Source organism: Chiloscyllium plagiosum, unplaced genomic scaffold (genome assembly GCF_037043375.1).
Source record: "Chiloscyllium plagiosum isolate Xiang-an unplaced genomic scaffold, Cpla_swu_hap1 HiC_scaffold_20, whole genome shotgun sequence".
Classification (NCBI taxonomy): Eukaryota; Metazoa; Chordata; class Chondrichthyes; order Orectolobiformes; family Hemiscylliidae; genus Chiloscyllium; species Chiloscyllium plagiosum.
In genome coordinates this window covers 57,159,530-57,179,837 of record NW_028270158.1, presented here as the reverse complement: position 1 = coordinate 57,179,837, position 20,308 = coordinate 57,159,530, and the positions used below count along the sequence as shown (strand labels likewise).

Genomic DNA, 20,308 nt, shown 5'->3' with positions numbered 1-20,308 from the left:
GCCCCTGATAAGTGACCTCTCCACTAGGATAAAATCACACAACACCAGGTTATAGTCCAACAGGTTTATTTGGAAGCGCTAGCTTTCAGAGCGCTGTTCCTTCATCAGGTGATTGTGGAGAATAAGATTGTAAGACACAGAATTTATAACAAAAGTTTACAGTGTGATGTAACTGAAATTATATATTGAAAAAGACCCGTATTGTTTGTTAAGTCTCTCATCTTTTAGAATGACAATGTTGGTTTCAGTTCTTTCATGTGTAAATCGCAAAACTTTTTTTAAAAGTTAGATTTTCAAGGGCACTTTGAAATTGGTGTCATGTCGACCCAGATAAGGTATTGAAGATTCAAAGTTTGTGTGAAGATTTGTAGCTCGGGTGCTCGTTGCTGTGGTTCTGTTCGCCGAGCTGGAAGTTTTTGTTGCAAACGTTTCGTCCCCTGGCTAGGCGACATCATCAGTGCTTGGGAGCCTCCTGCGAAGCGCTTCTTTGATGTATCCTCCGGTGTTTATAGTGGTCTGTCCCTGCCGCTTCCGGTTGTCAGTTTCAGCTGTCCGCTGTAGTGGTTGGTATATTGGGTCCAAGTCGATATGTTTGTTGATGGAGTTTGTGGATGAATGCCATGCCTCTAGGAATTCCCTGGCTGTTCTCTGTCTGGCTTGCCCTATGATAGTAGTGTTGTCCCAGTCGAATTCATGTTGCTTGTTGTCTGCACACATGCAAACATACATCAAAGAAGCGCTTCGCAGGAGGCTCCCAAGCACTGATGATGTCGCCTAGCCAGGGGACGAAGCGTTTGCAACAAAAACTTCCAGCTCGGCGAACAGAACCACAGCAAGGTATTGAAGATGTTAAATCCCTGTGAGGCTGTCTGTGCCATAACGATTAGACTGATTCTTATCTAAAAAACGGATTTACAGAATCTTACATGGATTCATGCAGTTTTTGTGCAAATTGAAATGCAATTCTGCAAGTACAAATTCACCGCACAAACTTATGTGTGCATGTGTGCATGTGGGTGTGCGTATGGGGTGAAGGGGTTTGGGGTGGGGGGTGCTATGAGTGTCTGTGAGAGGGTGTGTGCATGCGTGTGAGTGTGAGTGTAAAGGGGTTTAAGTCTGTGACAGGGTGTGTGTGGGAGCGTATGCCTGACTGTATGAGAGAGGGTCTTTGTGTGTGTGTATGTGTCTGTCTGTCTGTGTGTATAGTGCAATGGGGTCACCTGTAGTGTAACATGAAGCCAAGGTCCTGGTTGAGGCCGTTACGCATGGGGACACCTCCCACCTTGTACGTGACAGGTACTCTTGCGACTCAGTCTATCTCATACACAGTTAAAAATCACACAACACCAGGTTATAGTCCAACAGGTCTAATTGGAAGCACACTAGCTTTCGGAGCACCGCTCCTTCATCAGGTGATTGTAGAGGACACAATCCTAAGACATAGAATTTATAGCAAAAATTTACAGTGTGATGTAACTGAAATTATACATTGAAAAATACCTTGATTGTCTGTTGAGTCTTTCACCTGTTTGAATACCATGATAGTTTCACTTCTTTCATGTGTAAATCACAAAATCTTTTATTAAAAGTTGCATTCTCAGGTTAGCTGTAATAATTGGTGTTAGCGAGATAATATGTTGAAGGTAAAAACAATGACTGCAGATGCTGGAAACCAGATTCTGGATTAGTGATGCTGAAAGAGCACAGCAGTTCAGGCAGCAACCGAGGAGCAGTAAAATCAACGTTTTGGGCAAAAGCCCTTCATCAGGAATAAAGTGTGAAGGTGTTAGCCCCCTGTGTTCTCTGTCTATGCCATGATGTTTAGATTTATTATAATCTAAAAAGTAAGATAATAGAGTTTTACATGAATTCATGCAGTTTTTGAGCAAAGTACACTGTGTAACTCTGCAAGTACAAATTCACCACAAAATATATGTGTGCATGTGGGTCTTTGTGTCTGTCTGTGTGTGTGTCTGTCTGGGTTGGGAATTGTGAGTGTGAGAGAGAGTGTATTTGTGTGTGTTTTGAGTGTGGAGTGTCTTAAGTCTGTGAGGGGGTGCACGTGTGAGTGTGGGAGTGTTTGTGTGTGTGTCTGAGGTGGGGGGTTGTGAGTGTCTGTGAGAGAGAGTATATATGTATGTGCATGAGTGTAGAGTGGTCTAAGTCTCTGAGAAGATGCCTGTATGAGTGTGGGAGTGTGTGTGTCTGTAAAGGTGTGTGTGAGTGTCTGAGTGCGTGTCTGTATATATGTATGTCCGTGTGTATCTGTGTGTATAGGAGTGCCTGTGTATGTGTGTGTATGTGTGTGTAGGAGTGTCTGTGTGTGTGTATAGTGCAATGGTGGTCACCTGCAGTGTGACATGAATCCATGGTCCCGGTTGAGACCCTCCCTATGGGTATGGAACTTAGTTATCAGCCTCTGCTCGGCCACTTTTCGCTATTGCCTGTCCCAAAGTCTGCCTTGGAGGACGGTCATCTGAAGTTCCGAGGTCGAATGTCCTGGACCGCTGAAATGTTCTCTGATTGGGAGGGAGCACTCCTGTCTGTAGATTAATGTCCATTCATCCGTTGCCTCAGGGCAAACTTGCCTGCAGTATATGAGATATGATTTGGAGATGCCGTTGTTGGACTGGGGCATACAAAGTTAAAAAGAAATTATACATTGAAAAATACCTTGATCGTCTGTTGAGTCTTTCATCTGTTCGAATATCATGATAGTTTCACTTCTTTCATGTGTAAATCACAAAACCTTTTTTTAAAAAAGTTGCATTCTCAGGTTAGCTGTAATAATTGGTGTTAGCTAGACAATATTTTGAAGGTGTTAGCCCCCTGTGTTCTCTGTCTATGTCATGATGCTTAGATTGATTCTAATCTAAAAAGTGAGATAACAGAGTTTTACATGAATTCATGCAGTTTTTGAGCAAAGTACAATGTAACTCTGCAAGTACAAATTAACCCCACAAAATATATGTGTGCATGTGGGTCTTTGTGTCTGTGTGTGTGTGTCTGTCTGGGATGTGGGTTGTGAGTGTGAGAGAGAGTGTATTTGTGTATGTAGTGAGTGTGGAGTGTCTTAAGTCTTTGAGGGGGTGCATGTGTGAGTGCGGGAGTATGTGTGTGTGTCTGGGGTGGGGGATTATGAGTGTCTGTGAGAGGGAGTGTATATGTGTGTCTGTGTGTATGTGTGTGTATAGGACTGTGTGTGTGTGTGTGTGTAGTGCAAAGGTGGTCATGAACCCAAAAGGCCCTCCCTATGGGTATGGAACTTAGCTATCAGCCTCTGCTCGGCCACCTTTTGCTGCTGCCTGTCTCGAAGTCCACCTTGGAGGATGGTCACCCAAAGGTCCGAGGTCAAATGTTCTCGACCGCTGAAGTGTTCTCCAAGTGGGAAGGAGCACTCCTGTCTGTTGATTGTTGTGCAGTGCCCATTCATCCGTTGCCATAGGCTATGCTCGGTTTCCCCAATGTACAATGTAACGTATAAGATAGACAACGTTGGCTGAGTCACATGAGTATCTGCCACATACATGTTGGGAGGTGTCCCCACGTGTAATGGTGGTATCTATGTCCACACTCAGACACGTCTTGCAGTGCCTACCATGGCAGGGTTGTACGGAGTTGTCCTGAAAGCTGGGCAGCTTGCTACGAACAATGATTGGCTTGTTTAAAGGAAAGCAGTGGAGGTGTGGGGAAGGTCTTGGCGAGGTGCTCATCCTCATTGATAATGTGTTGCAGGTCACGAAGAACTTGGCGCAGTTTTTCAACTCCTGGGAAGTACTGAACAATGAAGGGTACCCTGGCGGTTGCAGCATATGTCTGTCTCCTGGGGAGGTCATTATGATTCCTTGCTGTGGCACATTGGAACTAGCAGTCAATGAGTTGATTTCCCTACTGATCAGGAATCTACCTCAGCCTTAAATAAACAAAAGGACTCTGCCCTCCCAGCTGTCTGTGGCAAGGAGTTCCAAAGACTCACAACCTTCTGAAAGAAGGATACCCCTCATGTTACAGTCTTAAATTGGTGCTCCTTTAATCTGAGACTGTCCTCTGGTCCTTGTATCTCCTGGAGGACAGACCTAGTCTCTCCCAGCAGGAAACACCTTCCCAGCATTTGCCTTACTACTCCCTTAAGAATCCTATAAGTTACAAACAGATCACCTCTCATTCTTCTAACTGAGTAGAGTCCCAACCTGTTTAGTCTTTGCTCATAAGACAATCCCTCCATGCCAGAGATCATCCTAGATAATATTCTCTGAACTGCTTCTAACAAGATTATATCACTCCTTAGATAAGTGGATCAAAACTATTCATAGTGCTCCAGATTTGATCTCAGCAGCACCTTGTCCAGTTGCAGTAAGCTTTCTCCTACTCTTAATACTCCAACCCTTTTGAAATAAGGGTCAAGAATCCATTAGCCTTACTGGTTACCTGCTGAATATGTGTGCTAGCTTTCTGTGTTTCATGTACAAATATCCACAAGTCCCTTAGTGTTGTAGCTTTCTGCTGTTTTTCCCATTAAACTAATATTCTGTTCTTATGTTCTCCCTTTCAAAACAAACATCTTTGCATTTTCCTTGATTATACTCCATTTGCCAACTTATTGTCCATCCAATAACCGACGTAAACTGCTTGCATACCTCTTACAACATACCTTTTGTGTCATCTTCAAACTTGGCTACAGCACCTTTGTTTCCTTCCTCCAAGTCATTAATATATATTGGAAACAGTTGTGGTCCCCGTGGAACCCCACTGTCCATGGGTCATCAACCAGAAAAAGAACTCTTTCCCAACTTGCTGTTTCCAGTCTATGAACCAATTCTCTGTCAATGCCAATACACTACCTCCAACACTCTGGGCTCTTAACTTTTGCGAAGTACCTTGCTGAACACCTGTATCCAAGTTGCTGACTGGAACAAAACCTGCACAAAATAACACCATTGGACCCAGCTGAGCAATGAAAATATTGTTGGACACTGAATTCTTGGAATTTATTACTCTTGCAAACTGATTATTTACTATCTCTGCAATTACCAAAACCCTGCTGCTTATAACCTTTCTCTCTCCTGTCCTGTTTTTCTTACTTTCCTGAATGCTCATGCATGTACATGGAGTCGTGAAACAATTCCCCTGCATTTTTAACAGTTTTTAATATATACCATCTGTGATTTACTCTTAAAGGATTATGCCATATGTTTAGTTCAGGAATTGGAATCTAAAAAGTCATGGTCTGGGGACTAACCTCAGATTCACCTCAGTAAGGCATCTGAGTAAAATGACAAAGAAGTGAATAAAAAAAAAATGTTAATTCGGGCAAGACAGGAAAGAGAGTAACAATTTAAGTTTACTCCCATTCCTCCTTTGACCATGATATCATGATGAGTACCATTAGGAAGAAGTAATGAGTGTAACAAGGGAATAGAACATACTTTGGATTGGGACTTCATTGTCAATTATCAAATGAAGCTTAGCAGCATCGAGACTGATCAAGCAGGTTCAGTCCTGGAAGGTATTTCTGCCACATTGGGTCCGTAGTAATTGATAAGGAAAATTACTTCACTTCATTCTCAGTCTCAAAGATGAATATGTCAGTCACAGTATTGATAGGACTAATCAAGACACAGTCTTTGCGGAGACAAAGTTATTACGAAATAACTTCTCTTTCACACTGAGAATATTCTTCATCATGGTTCACCATCACTACGTTAAGGGGAATAGCCTCAGGCTAAAAGGCAAATAACATTCATGCTACACAGATGTTGGGCACTGGCACTCTTCAACAAGTAAAAGTCTAACCACTCTCCTTGACATTCAATGGCATCACCATCAGTGAATCCCCATCATCAACACTCTAGAGGTTTACAATGTCATCAAAACTTAATTGGTACTGTTGCTTCAAATGTAAGTCAGAGGCTGGGAATTCTGTGGCCAGTAACTCACCTTTGACTCCTCAAAGCCTGTCCATCATCTGTAAAGCACAAGTCAGGAATGTGATGGAACACGTTGTATTTGCATGAGATCAGGGTATGACAGAGCAAATATAAATATTTCCCCTGGCTGGTGAGTGTAAAACTAGGGGACTTAACGTCATAATGAGGGGAATGCAAATGAGAAATAACTTCACTTAGAGGGTGGCAAATCTTTGAAATCCTCTATTCCAGGCATCTGTGGAAGTTCAATCTTTGAACATATTCAAAGATCAGAATCGATTTACTTCTGGCGACTAATCACATCAAGGGATATGGAGCTAGTTCAGAAAAATGGTATTGAGCTGGATGATTAGCCATGATCTAGTTGAATGGTGCAGTGGGCTGGACCGGTTGAATCACTTACTTCTATTCCATTGCTCCAAAGTTCCAACAATACTGAAGAAACTCAACATTATTGAGAACAGCGAGCCTACTTGATTGCACAGCCTGTTACTGTGCAATTTTCATGGAAATGGGTCAACACCTCTGAGGTGTCATGAGCCAAAGTCTGACTGACGGAAAGTTAAATTTTGAAAGTTAAATTCCACATGCACCCCATACCAAGCCCTGCTCCTTTACCCACTCCCTATTATTCTTCATTTTCTCCATGCCAAGCTAGGGCACTTTCATTCCTGATGAAGGACTTTTGCCCGAAACATCGATTTTCCTGCTCCTTGGATGCTGCCTGACCTGCTGTGCTTTTCCAGCACCACTCTAATCTAGACTCTGATTTCCAGCATCTGCAGTCCTCAGTTTCGCCTCGAGCACTTCCATGCCCATTCACCCACTATGCTCTCCACATAAAACCAATAAAGTCTGTAGTGACAATAAAATGGTCAAAGTCATTAATAGAAGTTTTTTCAATAAAGGTTTCCATTACACAGGCCTTTTATAATATCAATGACTGAAACTGAAAGCACTTTAAAACATTATATCTTGTGTGAGTAAACATTGTGAAATTGACTAAATTGATTAGATGTGTAGAGCTATCAATCAAGTGATGTTTTATCTGGGTTGCAGCTGTTTCAAAATACTAATGAATGTCTGGATTCTGAGCCAATGTGAGTCTGTCTGGAGTCGAGGGCTAGAGGGTCATACTGTTTATACATTAACAGGTTCCAAAGCATTGGGACATCCCTTTTAAGCATCCCTTCTGCAACCAGCTATGTCTGAATTCCTTCCAAAGTGGTGATCTTAACTCTGGGACACACCTGCTTCCAACCTCATGCCAAGAAATTTCCCCACGCTCGCTGCCCACTTTAAGAATGAATATCCAGGGCTATGTCACCATCCATTCAATGTTACTAGGGTTAAAGTACTGGAACTGCCTTCCTAACAACACACTGGGTGTATCTGCAGCACATTGACTGCAGTGGTTCAAGAAGCTGGCGCAGCACCTCATTTCCAAGGGTAATTAGATGGGCAATAATTATGGCAGGTCAGGCAGCATCCAAGGAGCAAAAGAGTTGACATTTCAGGTTGGAACTTTAAGTCCTGATGAAAGTTTCTGACCTGAAACATTGATTCTCCTGCTCCTCTGTTGCTGCTTGACCTGCTGTGCTTTTTCCAGCTCCACACTTTAGAACGCTGACTCGCTATCACCCAATAATTGTGGCAGTCTTGTTATAACACTGATGTCACATAAATAAAGAAAAAAAGTTCTAAACACTCCTCTTTAATTGTTTCTCAAAGATCTCCTTTATATAGAGTCATAGAGTCATAGAGATGTACAGCATGGAAACAGACCCTTCGATCCAACCCGTCCATGCCGACCAGATATCCCAACCTAATCTAGTCCCACCTGCCAGCATCTGGCCCGTATCCCTCCAAACCCTTCCTGTTCATATCCCATCCAAATGTCTCTTAAATGTTATAATTGTACCAGCCTCCACCACTTCCTCTGGCAGCTCATTCCATACCCAGACCACCCTCTGTGTGAAAAAGTTGCCCCTTAGGTCTCTTTTATATCTTTCCCCTCTCACCCTAAACCTATGCCCTCTAGTTCTGGACTCCCCAACCCCAGGGGAAAGACTTTGCCTATTTATCCTATCCATGCCCCTCATAATTTTGTAAACCTCTATAAGGTCACCCCTCAGCCTCTGATGCTCCAGGGAAAATAGCCCCAGCCTGTTCAGCCTCTCCCTATAGCTCCAATCCTCCAACCCTGGCAACGTATAGTTATGAATTGCAAAAGATACTATCGTTCAATTGGTTGGCTCATCTCAGAAGTCATCCAAGCTAATTCCCACTTTCCAGCGTGGTAAAACATGCTTAGATAATGATTCAGAGTGATAAAACGAAAATATAGAAACAAGAAGACGTTATTTTATCCAACAGTGAATGAAATCATGAAAGATTATCCACTTTGGTTATACATTCCTGCCCATCTTTGCTTCCTTCATTGTTATTGTTATAGCCATTTATTTTAAGGCAATCTCATGAATGGATGTACAAAGGTGAGTGCAAGATAGGCTTCTCGAAGTTCAAGGCTTCCTTCATCAATCTTGGCTCTTGATACTCACATGTTAACCTCGAAAGTTTGTTCCAATGCATAGCCAGTTGTCAGTGTAATTGCATGGAGATAAGCACCTCACCTGACTGAATTAAGATAAGGAATAAGGCATATTGATATTTTAATGTACTGCATATAACAATCTGGAAAACACTGATCAAGGAAAGCTCCTTTTAACATTTTTAAAAGTATAGATTTCCCCTTATTTTAGACAAAAATACATGATATTTAAATACGTGATGCAGGGAAATATGTGCATGTGACAATAAATGCAATTCAATTCTAAACATGATTAACTATTAGTAAATATTTTTCTTAAAATTTCAACACTTTCATTGGTTGAAATCTTGCCAGTAAACATGACTTGCATTTGACATTGATTACCCAGGAGTTTAGTGATTAATCTAAATACTTGATAATGTGCCAGTTAACCTTTACCCATTTTTCAATAAATGTAAATGATTATCCCATCTTGTACTTTTATAATGTGCCCAGTGTTGGAAAATGTTAGGAAGACAAATATTGCCATAAATCTGGAAGGGCAATGAATTAGGTTAACCAATATGTCATTATTTTCAGGTTGCAAATGAACTTTATTCCATTTATTTTCTTACCATTTTTATTTTCTGCATAACTGCACCTCTTTTACAAAGTAAAATGGATGAAGATGAGAAGGACAGCTCTGCCCATATTAATCCAACCAACTGGGAAATATGGCTCACAAGTTTATCTTTGTGAAATTTGCACATTCTCCCCATGTCTGTGTGGGTTTCCTCTGCATGCTCCGGTTTCCTCCCACAATCCAAGGATGTGCAGGTTAGGTGAATTAGCCTTGCTAAATTGCCCATAGTGTTTCAGGGATGTGTATGTTAGGTGCATTGGTCAGCGGTAAATATAGACTAATAAGTTAGGGAATGGATTTGGGTGGGTTACTCTTCTGAGGGTCGGTTGGACTTGTTGGGCCAAAATGGCCTGTTTCCACACTGTAGGAATTCTCTGATGGATGGGATAGGTCTGGATGGAATTGGAGCAAATGCAGGCAAAAAGGACTAGATTAATTATGAAAACTGGGCAGTATGGATAAGGTAGGCCAAAGCATCTGTTTCCATGCTGTAAACCTCTTGCGACTCTACGGTTTTACTGAAAAGCAATGTCCTCAATATGTTCTCAAAGAAGTCAGTGATGCAGGGAAACCATATTCCACGGCAGTTATGGAGTACTGAAAATGATAGGTAGCTGGCAATTCAAACAAGTTGGGCTTTATACTAACCAGTGGAGAAGATGGGTTGGTAAGGTGGGGGTGGATACACAGGCTTAAAAAGAAAAAAGGAATTGACTACATTGCAGGGAAATAACTTTGGTAATGATACCCAGAATTGGATAGGAAGAGGCAGAGTATACAAAATAAGAAAACAGAAACAAATAGGGTCAAAGGAGAAAAAATGGTCAAAAGGCAAAATTAATGGCTCTTAACTGCATGTTATATTTGGAACAAAATAAATTAATTTAAGGGCACAAATTGAGGCAAACAGTTGTGACCTAACAGCCATTATGGAGACATATTTACATGGAATTCAAAGTTGGGATCTGAATATTCAGGAGAATGTGATTTTTCAAGAGAGCTGGTAGGAAGTAGATGATGGGGTACATTTGTTTGTGTGAGATGGCATAAAAATGTTGGCAAGAAATTATCTTGAATTGATTCCAGTAAGAAATATCAAGGGGGAAAAGACACATGTGGGAGTAGTGTATAGGTCCCTAAGAATAGAACAGATAATAAATAGACCATAAGAAACTACAGAAGGTTGTGTGCACAATTCAGACCATTACAGAAGCCAACCTCCTATCCATGGACTCCATTTAGACTTCTTATTGCCGGGGAAAGGTTGTCAACATCATCAATGACCCATCCCATCTCATCCCAACAATGCGCTCTTCCAACCTTTTCCATCAGGCAGAAGATACAGATGTTTGAACACATGGACCCATAGGTTCAAGAACAACTTCTTCCCTGCTGTTATTAGACTGCTGAATTGACCTAATTTCAAATAATGTTGGATTTGTTAATGTTGATCTTGCTTTGTGCACCACCTGTGCAGCTGTAACCATGTACGCCTCACCCTAACCACCCTTTGATCTGTAAGTCTTTGTTTGCCATGATCTGCCTGCACTGCTCATGAAATAAAACTTTACACTGTGCAAGGTTTGTGAAGGTTTGTAGCTCAGGTTGAGGTTTAGGGTGTAGCTTTGCTCGCTGAGCTGTAGGTTTGATTTCCAGACATTTCATTACCTGGCTAGGTAACATCATCAGTGGCGACCTCCAAGTGAAGCGAAGCTGTTGTCTCCTGCTTTCTATTTATATGTTTGTCCTGGATGGGGTTCCTGGGGTTTGTGGTGATGTCATTTCCAGAGACATGCCAGAGAATTCCTAGAGGCCTGGCTCTCCAACCACAACGCCATAAACAAACATATAGATCTAGATACCATCTATCAATCCCTCAGAAAACGAACAGGAAATGACATCACCACAAACCCCAGGAACCCCATTCAGGACAAACATATAAATAGAAAGCAGGAGACAACAGCTTCGCTTCACTTGGAGGTCGCCACTAATGATGTTACCTAGCCAGGTAATGAAACGTCTGGATATCAAACCTACAGCTCAGCAAGCAAAGCTAAACCCTAAACTTTACACTGTACTTAGCTACATGTGACAGCAATAAATCAAATAAATGAGCGAATGTAAAAAAAGACAGCACATGAATCATATATCATTTTAATCTTCATGGAGGTTGGGAAAATCAACTTGGCAAAGATTGACATGAAGAAGAATTTATATTGTATTTGGAGCAGTCCCCTAGAACAATAAGTAAGTCCATCCAGTGACTGGTTTATTTTGGATCTGGTAATGAATAATGAAGCAGGTTTGGTAATGATCTCACTGTAAAAGATCCTAAAGGGATCAATGACCATAATATGTTAGAATTTAGCATTCAGATTAAGAGTGAGAAACTGGGGCCTGAAACAGCCGTGCTCAACTTAAATAAGGCAACTACAAAGGAATGTGGGCAGAGTTAGCTGGATTACACTGAGAAGACCTTAACAGAAATGATGGTTGATGAACAATAGCAGAACTTTAAGAAAATAATTCATGAATCACACAAAGACATATCCCAGTGAGGAATAAGGATCGATGGAAGGACACAAACTGACCATTGTTAACCAAGGGCATTAAGGATAGTATCAAATTAAAATAAAACAAGCATACAATATGGCAAAGATTAGTGGTAACCCAGAGAATTAGGGAGGTTTTAAAATCCAAGGAAAGGTAACAAAAAATATTGAGGCTGAAAATAAGCCATGAGGTCAAACTAGCAAATGATATGATAACATACAATAAGAACATCTTTAAATACATGCAAACGGATAGATACCAAAATGATTATAGTTTCCTTAGAAAATGAGGCCAGGGAAATAATAATAGGGAACTAGGCAAATATAGAGGATTTGAATAAATACTTTGCATCAAGTATGGCATGTTGGCTCAGTGGTTAGCACTGCTGCCTCACAGTGCTAGGGACCCAGGTTCAATTCTAGCCTTGGCCGACTGTCTGTGTGGAGTTTGCACATTCTCTCCGTGTTTGCATGGGTTTCCTCCCACAATCCAAAGATGTGCAGGTTAGGTGAATTGGCCATGGTAAATTGCCCATAGGTTAGATGTAAAGTAATGGAGAACGGGTTTGGGTAGGACGCTCTTTGGAGGGTTGATGTGGACTTGAAGGGCTGAAGAGCCTGTTTCCACACTGTAGGGATTCTATGAATTCGATCTTCAGAGTATAAGACCTTAATAACATTCCAAAATTACTAATTCATCAAGAGGCTCAAGCGAATGGGAGGAATCAAACACAATATCTGTCACTAGAGGAAAAATATATTAGGAAAACCAACAAGCTAAAGGCTGATATATCCTCTGGGCATGATAGTGTATACTCTAGGATTTCAAAAGAAGTCACTACGATGACATTTGATGCACTGGTTGTAATTTTTCAAGTGTTCTTTGATGCTGGAAAAATGCTGGAGAATTTAAAAACTGACAATGTGAAACAATTATTCAAAAAGAGACAAAATTCAGGTAATAATTCACAAATAGGTGAGTTAGCTTGACATCTGTCTTTGTGAAAGGATGCATAAAATCAGCATTGCTTCATGAAGGTGAAATCATGCCAGACAAATCTAGTTGAGTTTTTTTGAGTAAGTAACAAGGAGAGGTGAACCAGTAGAGGTAATGCATTTGGATTTCCAAAAAGCATTCTATAATGTACTGCACAAAAGTCTGCTTAATAAGAGCTCACAGTATTTGGTAGTGTATTAACATGGTTAGAGAATTGATTATTAGAAGATAGCAAGTTGGGATAAAGGGGGAATTTTCAGGACAGCAACTTGTGGAGTGCCACAGGAATCAGTGTTGTGGCTGCAAATATTTATGAAAATATTAATGTTTCAGATGAGGGAAGTGAATGTACTACAGACCGTTCTGCTATAACGCAACAATTGCATTCCTCTGCACAACCTCACATTATAGAAAATACGCTATGGAAAAGCTGCTATTGAAAATTGCACTGTAGAATGATCGCTAATAGAGAATTGCTATACCCATTCAGTAGAAAGTTTCCGTTATCCAAACAATGTCCACAATTCGTCAATTGCGTTATAGCCAATTTGCGCTGATGAAATGTGCGTTATAGCAGAATGACTTGTATTACCCAATTTTTGGTTGACACAGAAATGGTGGCAAGGCAAGCAGTGAGGATGGTAAAATAATTCCAAGGAGGCATATAGATAGGTCAATATTTTGGATTTAATTGCTGCGGTGCCTGAAATCTTGCTTCATTTTCTTTATTTTTCTTTGTTTAGAGCTGTGAATTGTGAACAGAAAGCTGAAGGTGACTTTGAGATATGAGCAGCAGCTTAGACTAGGAGATCATATGATTTTGGAGCATGATTAGGACATTCAGCCCACTGATTCTGTTCCACCATTCGATCATGGCGGGTTATATTTCTCAACCCTATTCTCCTGCTTTCTTCATGTAACCCTTGATCACCTTACTAATCAAGACCCTATATCTCTGTCTGAAATACACTCAATGACTTGACCTCCATAGGCTTCTATCGCAACGAGTTCCACAGACTAACCATCTTCTGGCTGAAGGAATTCCTCCTCATCTCAGTTCTACAGGGCATCCTTTCACTCTGAGTCTGTGGCCTCTGGTCCTAGTCTCTCCTAATACTGGAAACATCTTCTCCACGTTCCCTCTATCCACCTCTCATTCTGTAAGCTTCAAGCAGATCCCCGTCTCATCCTTCTAAATTCATTGAGTACAGAGTCCTGCTCCAACCCTCACACCGCTGGCCTGCCCTTATCACTGTGCCCCTATCTCCACTCTTGGTGTTAATCTGTATCCCACTGTAGCTGTGACCTCAGCCTCTGCCTACTTCTTTAACACCGCCATCAGATAGCATATGTGTTGATAATGATATTGCTATGCGCAGAATGCAGTAATGTTGTCAGTGTATTCACAGACACTTTGTGTCTCCTGTTGTGGTCAGGTGAGGTCACAGGATATGTCTATAGTCATGTTGCATTTTTCTAAAAAAGGTTCATTCCCATATGTGTAGCACCATCCCATGTATATAGCACCTTCCCATGTATACAGCACTATTCCATGTCTATGGCACCTTCCCACATATATAGCACTGTCCCATGTGTACAGCACTGTCTCCTGTATATATCACCTTCCCATGTAAGGCATCTTCTCATGAATATAGTACTGTCCCACGTATATAGCACCGTCCTATGAATATAACACCCTCTCAAGTATATGGCACCTTCTCATGTGTTCTTAGCATCTTGAAGACCTCAGAAACCAGCTGCAGCCAATGAAACACTTTTTGAAGAATAGTCACTGTTGCAACGCAGCAATCACAATGGACCAATTGTGCACAGTCAATCCCCACAATATAACACACTGAAGGTGTTGAGAATAATCCCAGTCTCTTGGGTTCTATATAATTGGCATTAAACCGGACATCAATACAGAACAGTACAACCTAAAAGGCAAAATGCCGTTGGTGAATAAGTAGAGTTTCACTGGTCTGCAAACTGGCTTCCAAAGTTGAGAGTCAGTCCTTTTGGACTGCCAGTTAATATTTACTTAGAGATATTTATTATCTGTCTAAGTGTAACATCTTTAATTTTGAAAATCCTTTCCAGCCAAAGGTCCTACTCAACCTTTCTCCTTTGTTTCTTGCTCTTGGAATGGAAGCTTAGTACACCATGTCTTTCCTGAACGTCTATGTTGGTGACACAGTATCCTTAGTCCTTTTTTTAATTTTGATTGGAATTGGTCTGTTGTATTTATATAGTGGGAACAAACCCTCAGCTGCTTTCCAGCTTCCCCCATGTCCAACTCCTTTACCATTGATCGGGAACCTGCATATGCTGGACCTGAAAATGCTCTACAAAAACCTGATGGAGGTCAGATAAGTTTATCTTCATTAAATTTTATGTGTCAATGTAATCAAGAAATGGTGGAAAAAAATAAGCCTGTGAAAAGAAAAGACCTGATTGCCTATCCTGAATAATGTTGTGTTGTTAGTGCTTTTTACAGTAGAATCGCCATGATGTTATTAAGATTCATCATTCTTAATATTTGGATTGCGTTGCTGTGCATCTTGTTCATATAATACTGAGGTAGATCTGAATTCAGTTGATTTACATGATTTAAAATATTTTAGAAATTTACAAAACTTTCAATATACGTGTTATTCCAGTTAGAATTTTATCCCTCAGTCTTGAGTCAGTCACTTGACTCACTCTGCCCTAGACACTAAAGAAATCAAACTCTATACAAGGGTTAGTGCTCAGACAAGCTATACTCAACACCACAGTGGGAAAAAGAGAACAATAGTTTCATGTCTAAAGAAATCAGAATAAAGAAAAGTCAAACTCTGTTACTAATACTTAATTTATCTGTTAATCAAAAGCATGTTAAAGCGTTTTGTCAACATGTAGACTCAATGCATAAATAAAGGTCAAGCATTGCTGGAACAAAGTTCAGATTCTGTGATGACATCAGGTGATCACGGCACAAACATTGGAAAACTTTCTGACTAGGGTGTTTTGAGAGGTTAGTACTTGGAAGCAAACTTTTGCAGATGATTTTGTACAGGAATAGGATTAGGGAATTCAGCTCCTTGAATCTGTTCTGCTATGGGATATTTACAATAACCTGAGAAGACAGACAAACAGAGCTGCAGTTTAAAAATGCATCCTAATTATGGCACCCACAACAATGTCACTCTTCCCTAGTACTGTACTGCTCATGATATGTGACCAGCTTATGGTTCTTGATGCAGTTTGTGGCCATTAATTTCTGCCTTCAACTTCAACTCTATGCTACTTTCTCCCCACCCCCCACCCTACTGTCATTTATCTCTCCACCCTTCAGACACTCTGCCTGTATCCCTGATGAAGGGCTTTTGCCCGAAACGTCGATTTTACTGCTCCTCGGATGCTGCCTGAATTGCTGTGCTTTTCCAGCACCTCTAATCCAGAAAATGCCTTCAACCACTGCCTTTCTACTTTACCTTAATGAACCATCTAAGACAAGGCTGAGCATGGGAGCCAATGGATTCTTTAAAATTATAGACTCATCGAGTCATAGAGATGCACAGCATGGAAACAGACCCTTCGGTCCAAACCGTCCATGCCGACCAGATATCCCAACCCAATCTAGTCCCACTTGCCAGCACCCGGCCCAAATCCCTCCAAACCATTCCTATTTATACACCCATCCAAATGCCTCTTAAATATTGCAATTGTACCAGCTTCCACCACTTCCTCTGGCAGCTCATTCCATACACGTACCACCCTCCGCGTGAAAAAGTTGCCCCTTAGGTCTCTATTATATCCTTCCCCTCTCACCCTAAACCTATGCCCTCTAGTTCTGGACTCCCCTTCCCAGGGAAAAGACCTTGTCTATTTACCTTATCAACATCCCTCATGATTTTATAAACCTCCGTGAGGTCACCCCTCAGCCTCTCCAGGGAATACAGCCCCAGCCTATTCAGCCTCTGCCTGTAGCTCAACCCTGGCAACATGCAAATGTTTTAACAGGGTAGACACAAGGAGAATATTTCTACTTGTGGGAAGAAGAACCAATCTAAAGGTCATTAATAAAATACGATTACCAACTAATGTAACCAGCAATTCCATCAAACCTTCTTTGCCCAGAGTGTGATGAGAATATGGAACTTATTACCAGAGGGATTGATTGAAGTGAACAGCATTGCTGCATTTAAGGAGAAGCTTGATATGCCTATGTAGTAGAAAGGAATAGTTGGGCATGCTGATAAAGAATTAAAAGAGGAAAGCAAGAAAAGTCTTGAGTGAAGCATAAACACTGGGCTGGATGGCCTGTTCTGCACTGAATATCCTATAAAGTCTGTATAATGTAGTGCTAAATCCATTTATACAATCACTGTCTGTTCAGTTTCGAGATTTAACCTAGTAACTGACAGCCATAACACATTTTATATGTGCTCAAATCAACAAAACATTTCCTCATGATGGACCATGCAATATTATTGCTTTCTATTAGTAGATAACTAGTTGAAACGTTCTTTATGGTTTCTGTGTAACTTTCTTTCTAGAAATCTTAGTAACACATTGCAGGAACCTTTGAATAAATGCTGAAATCTTGAGGGTAAAATCGGGCAGGCATATTAATACAAAACATGAAATGTTGTACTTGCTGACTGGTCTCTGGGTCTCTATTCGCTTCTACTAAAATCAGACCATAATGGGGTGATGAAAGGGAAATGGATCCAATACATGTTCTTTCAGTCCCCACCTGTATCCAATTTCACCTCCTCCTCTTCCACCCTCACCTGCTTTATTGTATTGACACGATTATTTTGGTTTAATTTCAGCTATCAGAGAAATATGGATCTGTGTTTACCATTCAGCTAGGACTGGAAAAGATAGTGGTGCTCACAGGGTACGAAACAGTGAAAGAAGCTCTTGTGGATCATGCAGACACATTTGCAGAGAGAGCAAAGATCCCAGTGCTGGAAATGCAGGCAAATGGCTATGGTAATTGGCAGTTCTTCTTTTTCTTATTGCGAGCCAACATATCCAAAAGGTCTGCAAACCAAGGCATTATTTGCTCTTGTTTCAGATTGATCATTTTGAGTCATGTAACCGTACTTTTATTTCTTTCTTTTTAATGAATGTAAAGTGATTGTGGCAAGGTCCTGCTAAATTTGTCTCATGGTGAGAATGGGCAACAAGGAAGAAATTAGTGCCCTGACTGATGAGCTGCATATAGGTATGAACTTAGGAAGACAGGATAGGAAGGTATTGGTCAAGGCAGATTTTTGCTGAAAGTCTGAAATTGTGTTGAAACTGTGAGGGAACTGCGACTCATTGTCTCTGTGACCATAAAGATAAGGGAGTTGGAGATAAGACTCCAGACCACACTGTTCTCTCTCCTATCCACCCAACTTTGCATTTCCTCAAACATTTCCTTGAAGAGAGAGAGAGAGAGAGAGAGACAAGAGCAAATACCTCTGGCAAGGACCTCAAATAGGACAGTGATGCAATTATAACCCAGTTACACGAGTTAAAGCCAGATATTGTCTATTATGGCAAAGTCATAACAAGTAGAGAGATATAAAGAAAAGATTCAGGGCTGCACAGTGGCTCAGTGGTTAGCACCGCTACCTCGCATCACCAGGGACCTGGGTTTGATTCCAGCCTCGGGTGACTGTCTGTGTGAAGTTTCCTCTGGGTGCTCCAGTTTCCTCCCACAATCCAAAGATGTGCAGGTTAGGTGGATTGGCTATGCTGAATTGCCCATAGTGTTCAAGGACATGTATTAGTCAGGGTTAAGTATAGAGTAATAGGGTAAGGGAATGGGTCTGGGTGGGTTACTCTTTGGAGAGTTGGTTGGGCCAAATGGCCTGTTTCCACACTGTAAGGAATCTAATCTAAACTTTGTGAACAATTCATTCCTGAAGTCAGGTAGAGCACTTTGGTCATGTGCTCCAGAGGTACACAGGAGATGTGTTGATGGATTTGTCATCTAAGGCTGATCCTGGCCCATCAGATTTCTAGGCAACCAGCATCACAGCGAGTATGTACTACTGCTTAGTAGTTAAAGAAAATGGAAGTGGAAGTGTACTCAAGCTGTTGTGTGCCATTGGCAGCTGATTGATAACATTTGGACCCAATAAGGGATTATTAATTATGAATTATTGATATCGTATTTATTTGTTAAGATGACAAAAAAATGATCACAAGGTTGGCAATACACCTACAAAAGTGAATTTAGGCTTCATTAAAAAATGCTGGATCAGTGAGCTAGTTAATGCAGGGTTGGTAGCACTGTGAGACGTCTCATTCATTCAAAAGGATGTTACTATTTCTGATAGAAGCTAGGGCATCTGAAAATACAAACACGAAGCATGAGTAAACCATTTATTCCTTGGAGCCTACTCTGCCATTCTTTAAGATCATGGGCGATCTGACTGTAACCTCAAATCCATATTCCGTTTACTTCCACGTTCGATTAGCTTTCCAATTTCCTTGCTGCATCTGCAAATTAATCTTTTGCACTTCATGCACTAGGGCACCCAACTCCCTCTACATCTCTGAACATGGCAGTCTCTCACCATTTGGATAGTGCATTTATTTTTTATGTGTCCTGCCAAAATGGACAACTTCGCATTTTCCCAAATTATATTCCATTAGCTAGGTTTTATCTGCTCGTTTAATGCATCTATATTTTTTGTAGCCTTTTTGCATCCTCTTCATAAGTTACTAATTAACCTACCTTTGTGGCATTAGCAAATTTGGCAACATCACCTTCTATGCCTTTGTCCACATTATTTTACATGAATTGAAAACAGTTGAGGTCCCAGCACAAATCCTTGAGTTATACCACACATTACATCTTGCCAACCAGAAAAAGACTCATTTACACCTATTCTTTGTTTCCTGGTATCCAGCTAATGTTCTATCCATGCCAATATGCTACTTCTACAGCAGGAACTTTTGTTTTTTGCAATAGTCTCAGATGGCACATTTTTTTCAAATGCAGTCGAGATTTAGGGATCATAAGTATAAAATAGTCACTGTTAGGGAATCCAGGAGGGAATTCAGGAGAAAATACCTCCCCAGAAATTAGTGTGACTATGAAAGTTGCGAGTGGTTAGATGACTGTAGATGCAGTTACGGTTTAGCTGAATAAAGACATAAAGAAGAAAGAAATAGAAGACTAATCTGAAAGGCTTAGGTAAAAAAAACTGACATAAGCACTGTACAGATAGTGAATGGCTTGCTCTTGTTGTGTGCATTCTGTTGTCTAATGTTAAAGAAATTATTACATAAGTGCAACCACAAATGAAAGGAGCAATTAGCGTGCAACACAACACTTCATGATGGAATTTCTCCTGTTAAACCTTTCAGTTGGTGCAGAACTGGTTGGAAAGTTATTCAGTGCTGTGGAACTTCCTGAAAAGTTTAACAAAAGCTTGGATTAAAACAGTGGGGCAGCATTTAGAACATAGAACCTAGAACATAGAACAATACAGCACAGAACAGGCCCTTCGGCCCACGATGTTGTGCCGAACATTTGTCCTAGCTTAAGCACCCATCCATGTACCTATCCAATTGCCGCTTAAAGGTCACCAAAGATTCTGACTCTACCACTCCCACAGGCAGCGCATTCCATGCCCCCACCACTCTCTAGGTAAAGAACCCACCCCT

At 40.9% G+C, this 20,308-nt stretch overlaps 1 protein-coding gene across 4 annotated transcripts in view; it reads left to right on the top strand.

Annotated features, from left to right (window-relative positions):
- The first annotated feature begins 695 nt into the window (after nt 1-695).
- The window catches only part of LOC148146629 (cytochrome P450 2K1-like), a 40,711-nt gene continuing 21,098 nt past the window's right edge, over nt 696-20,308 (top strand). Inside the window, exons 1-2 of one of the 4 annotated variants that reach the window (XM_087997980.1) lie at nt 14,747-15,013; nt 17,470-17,632. In XM_087997980.1, coding sequence (XP_087854106.1) covers nt 14,813-15,013; nt 17,470-17,632 — 364 coding nt within the window. In that variant the 5' untranslated portion in view covers nt 14,747-14,812. Of the gene's footprint in view, nt 838-14,746; nt 15,014-17,469; nt 17,633-20,308 lie in introns of those variants that run through there. The other 3 variants (XM_087997979.1, XM_087997982.1, XM_087997981.1) reach the window with 3 other exon arrangements.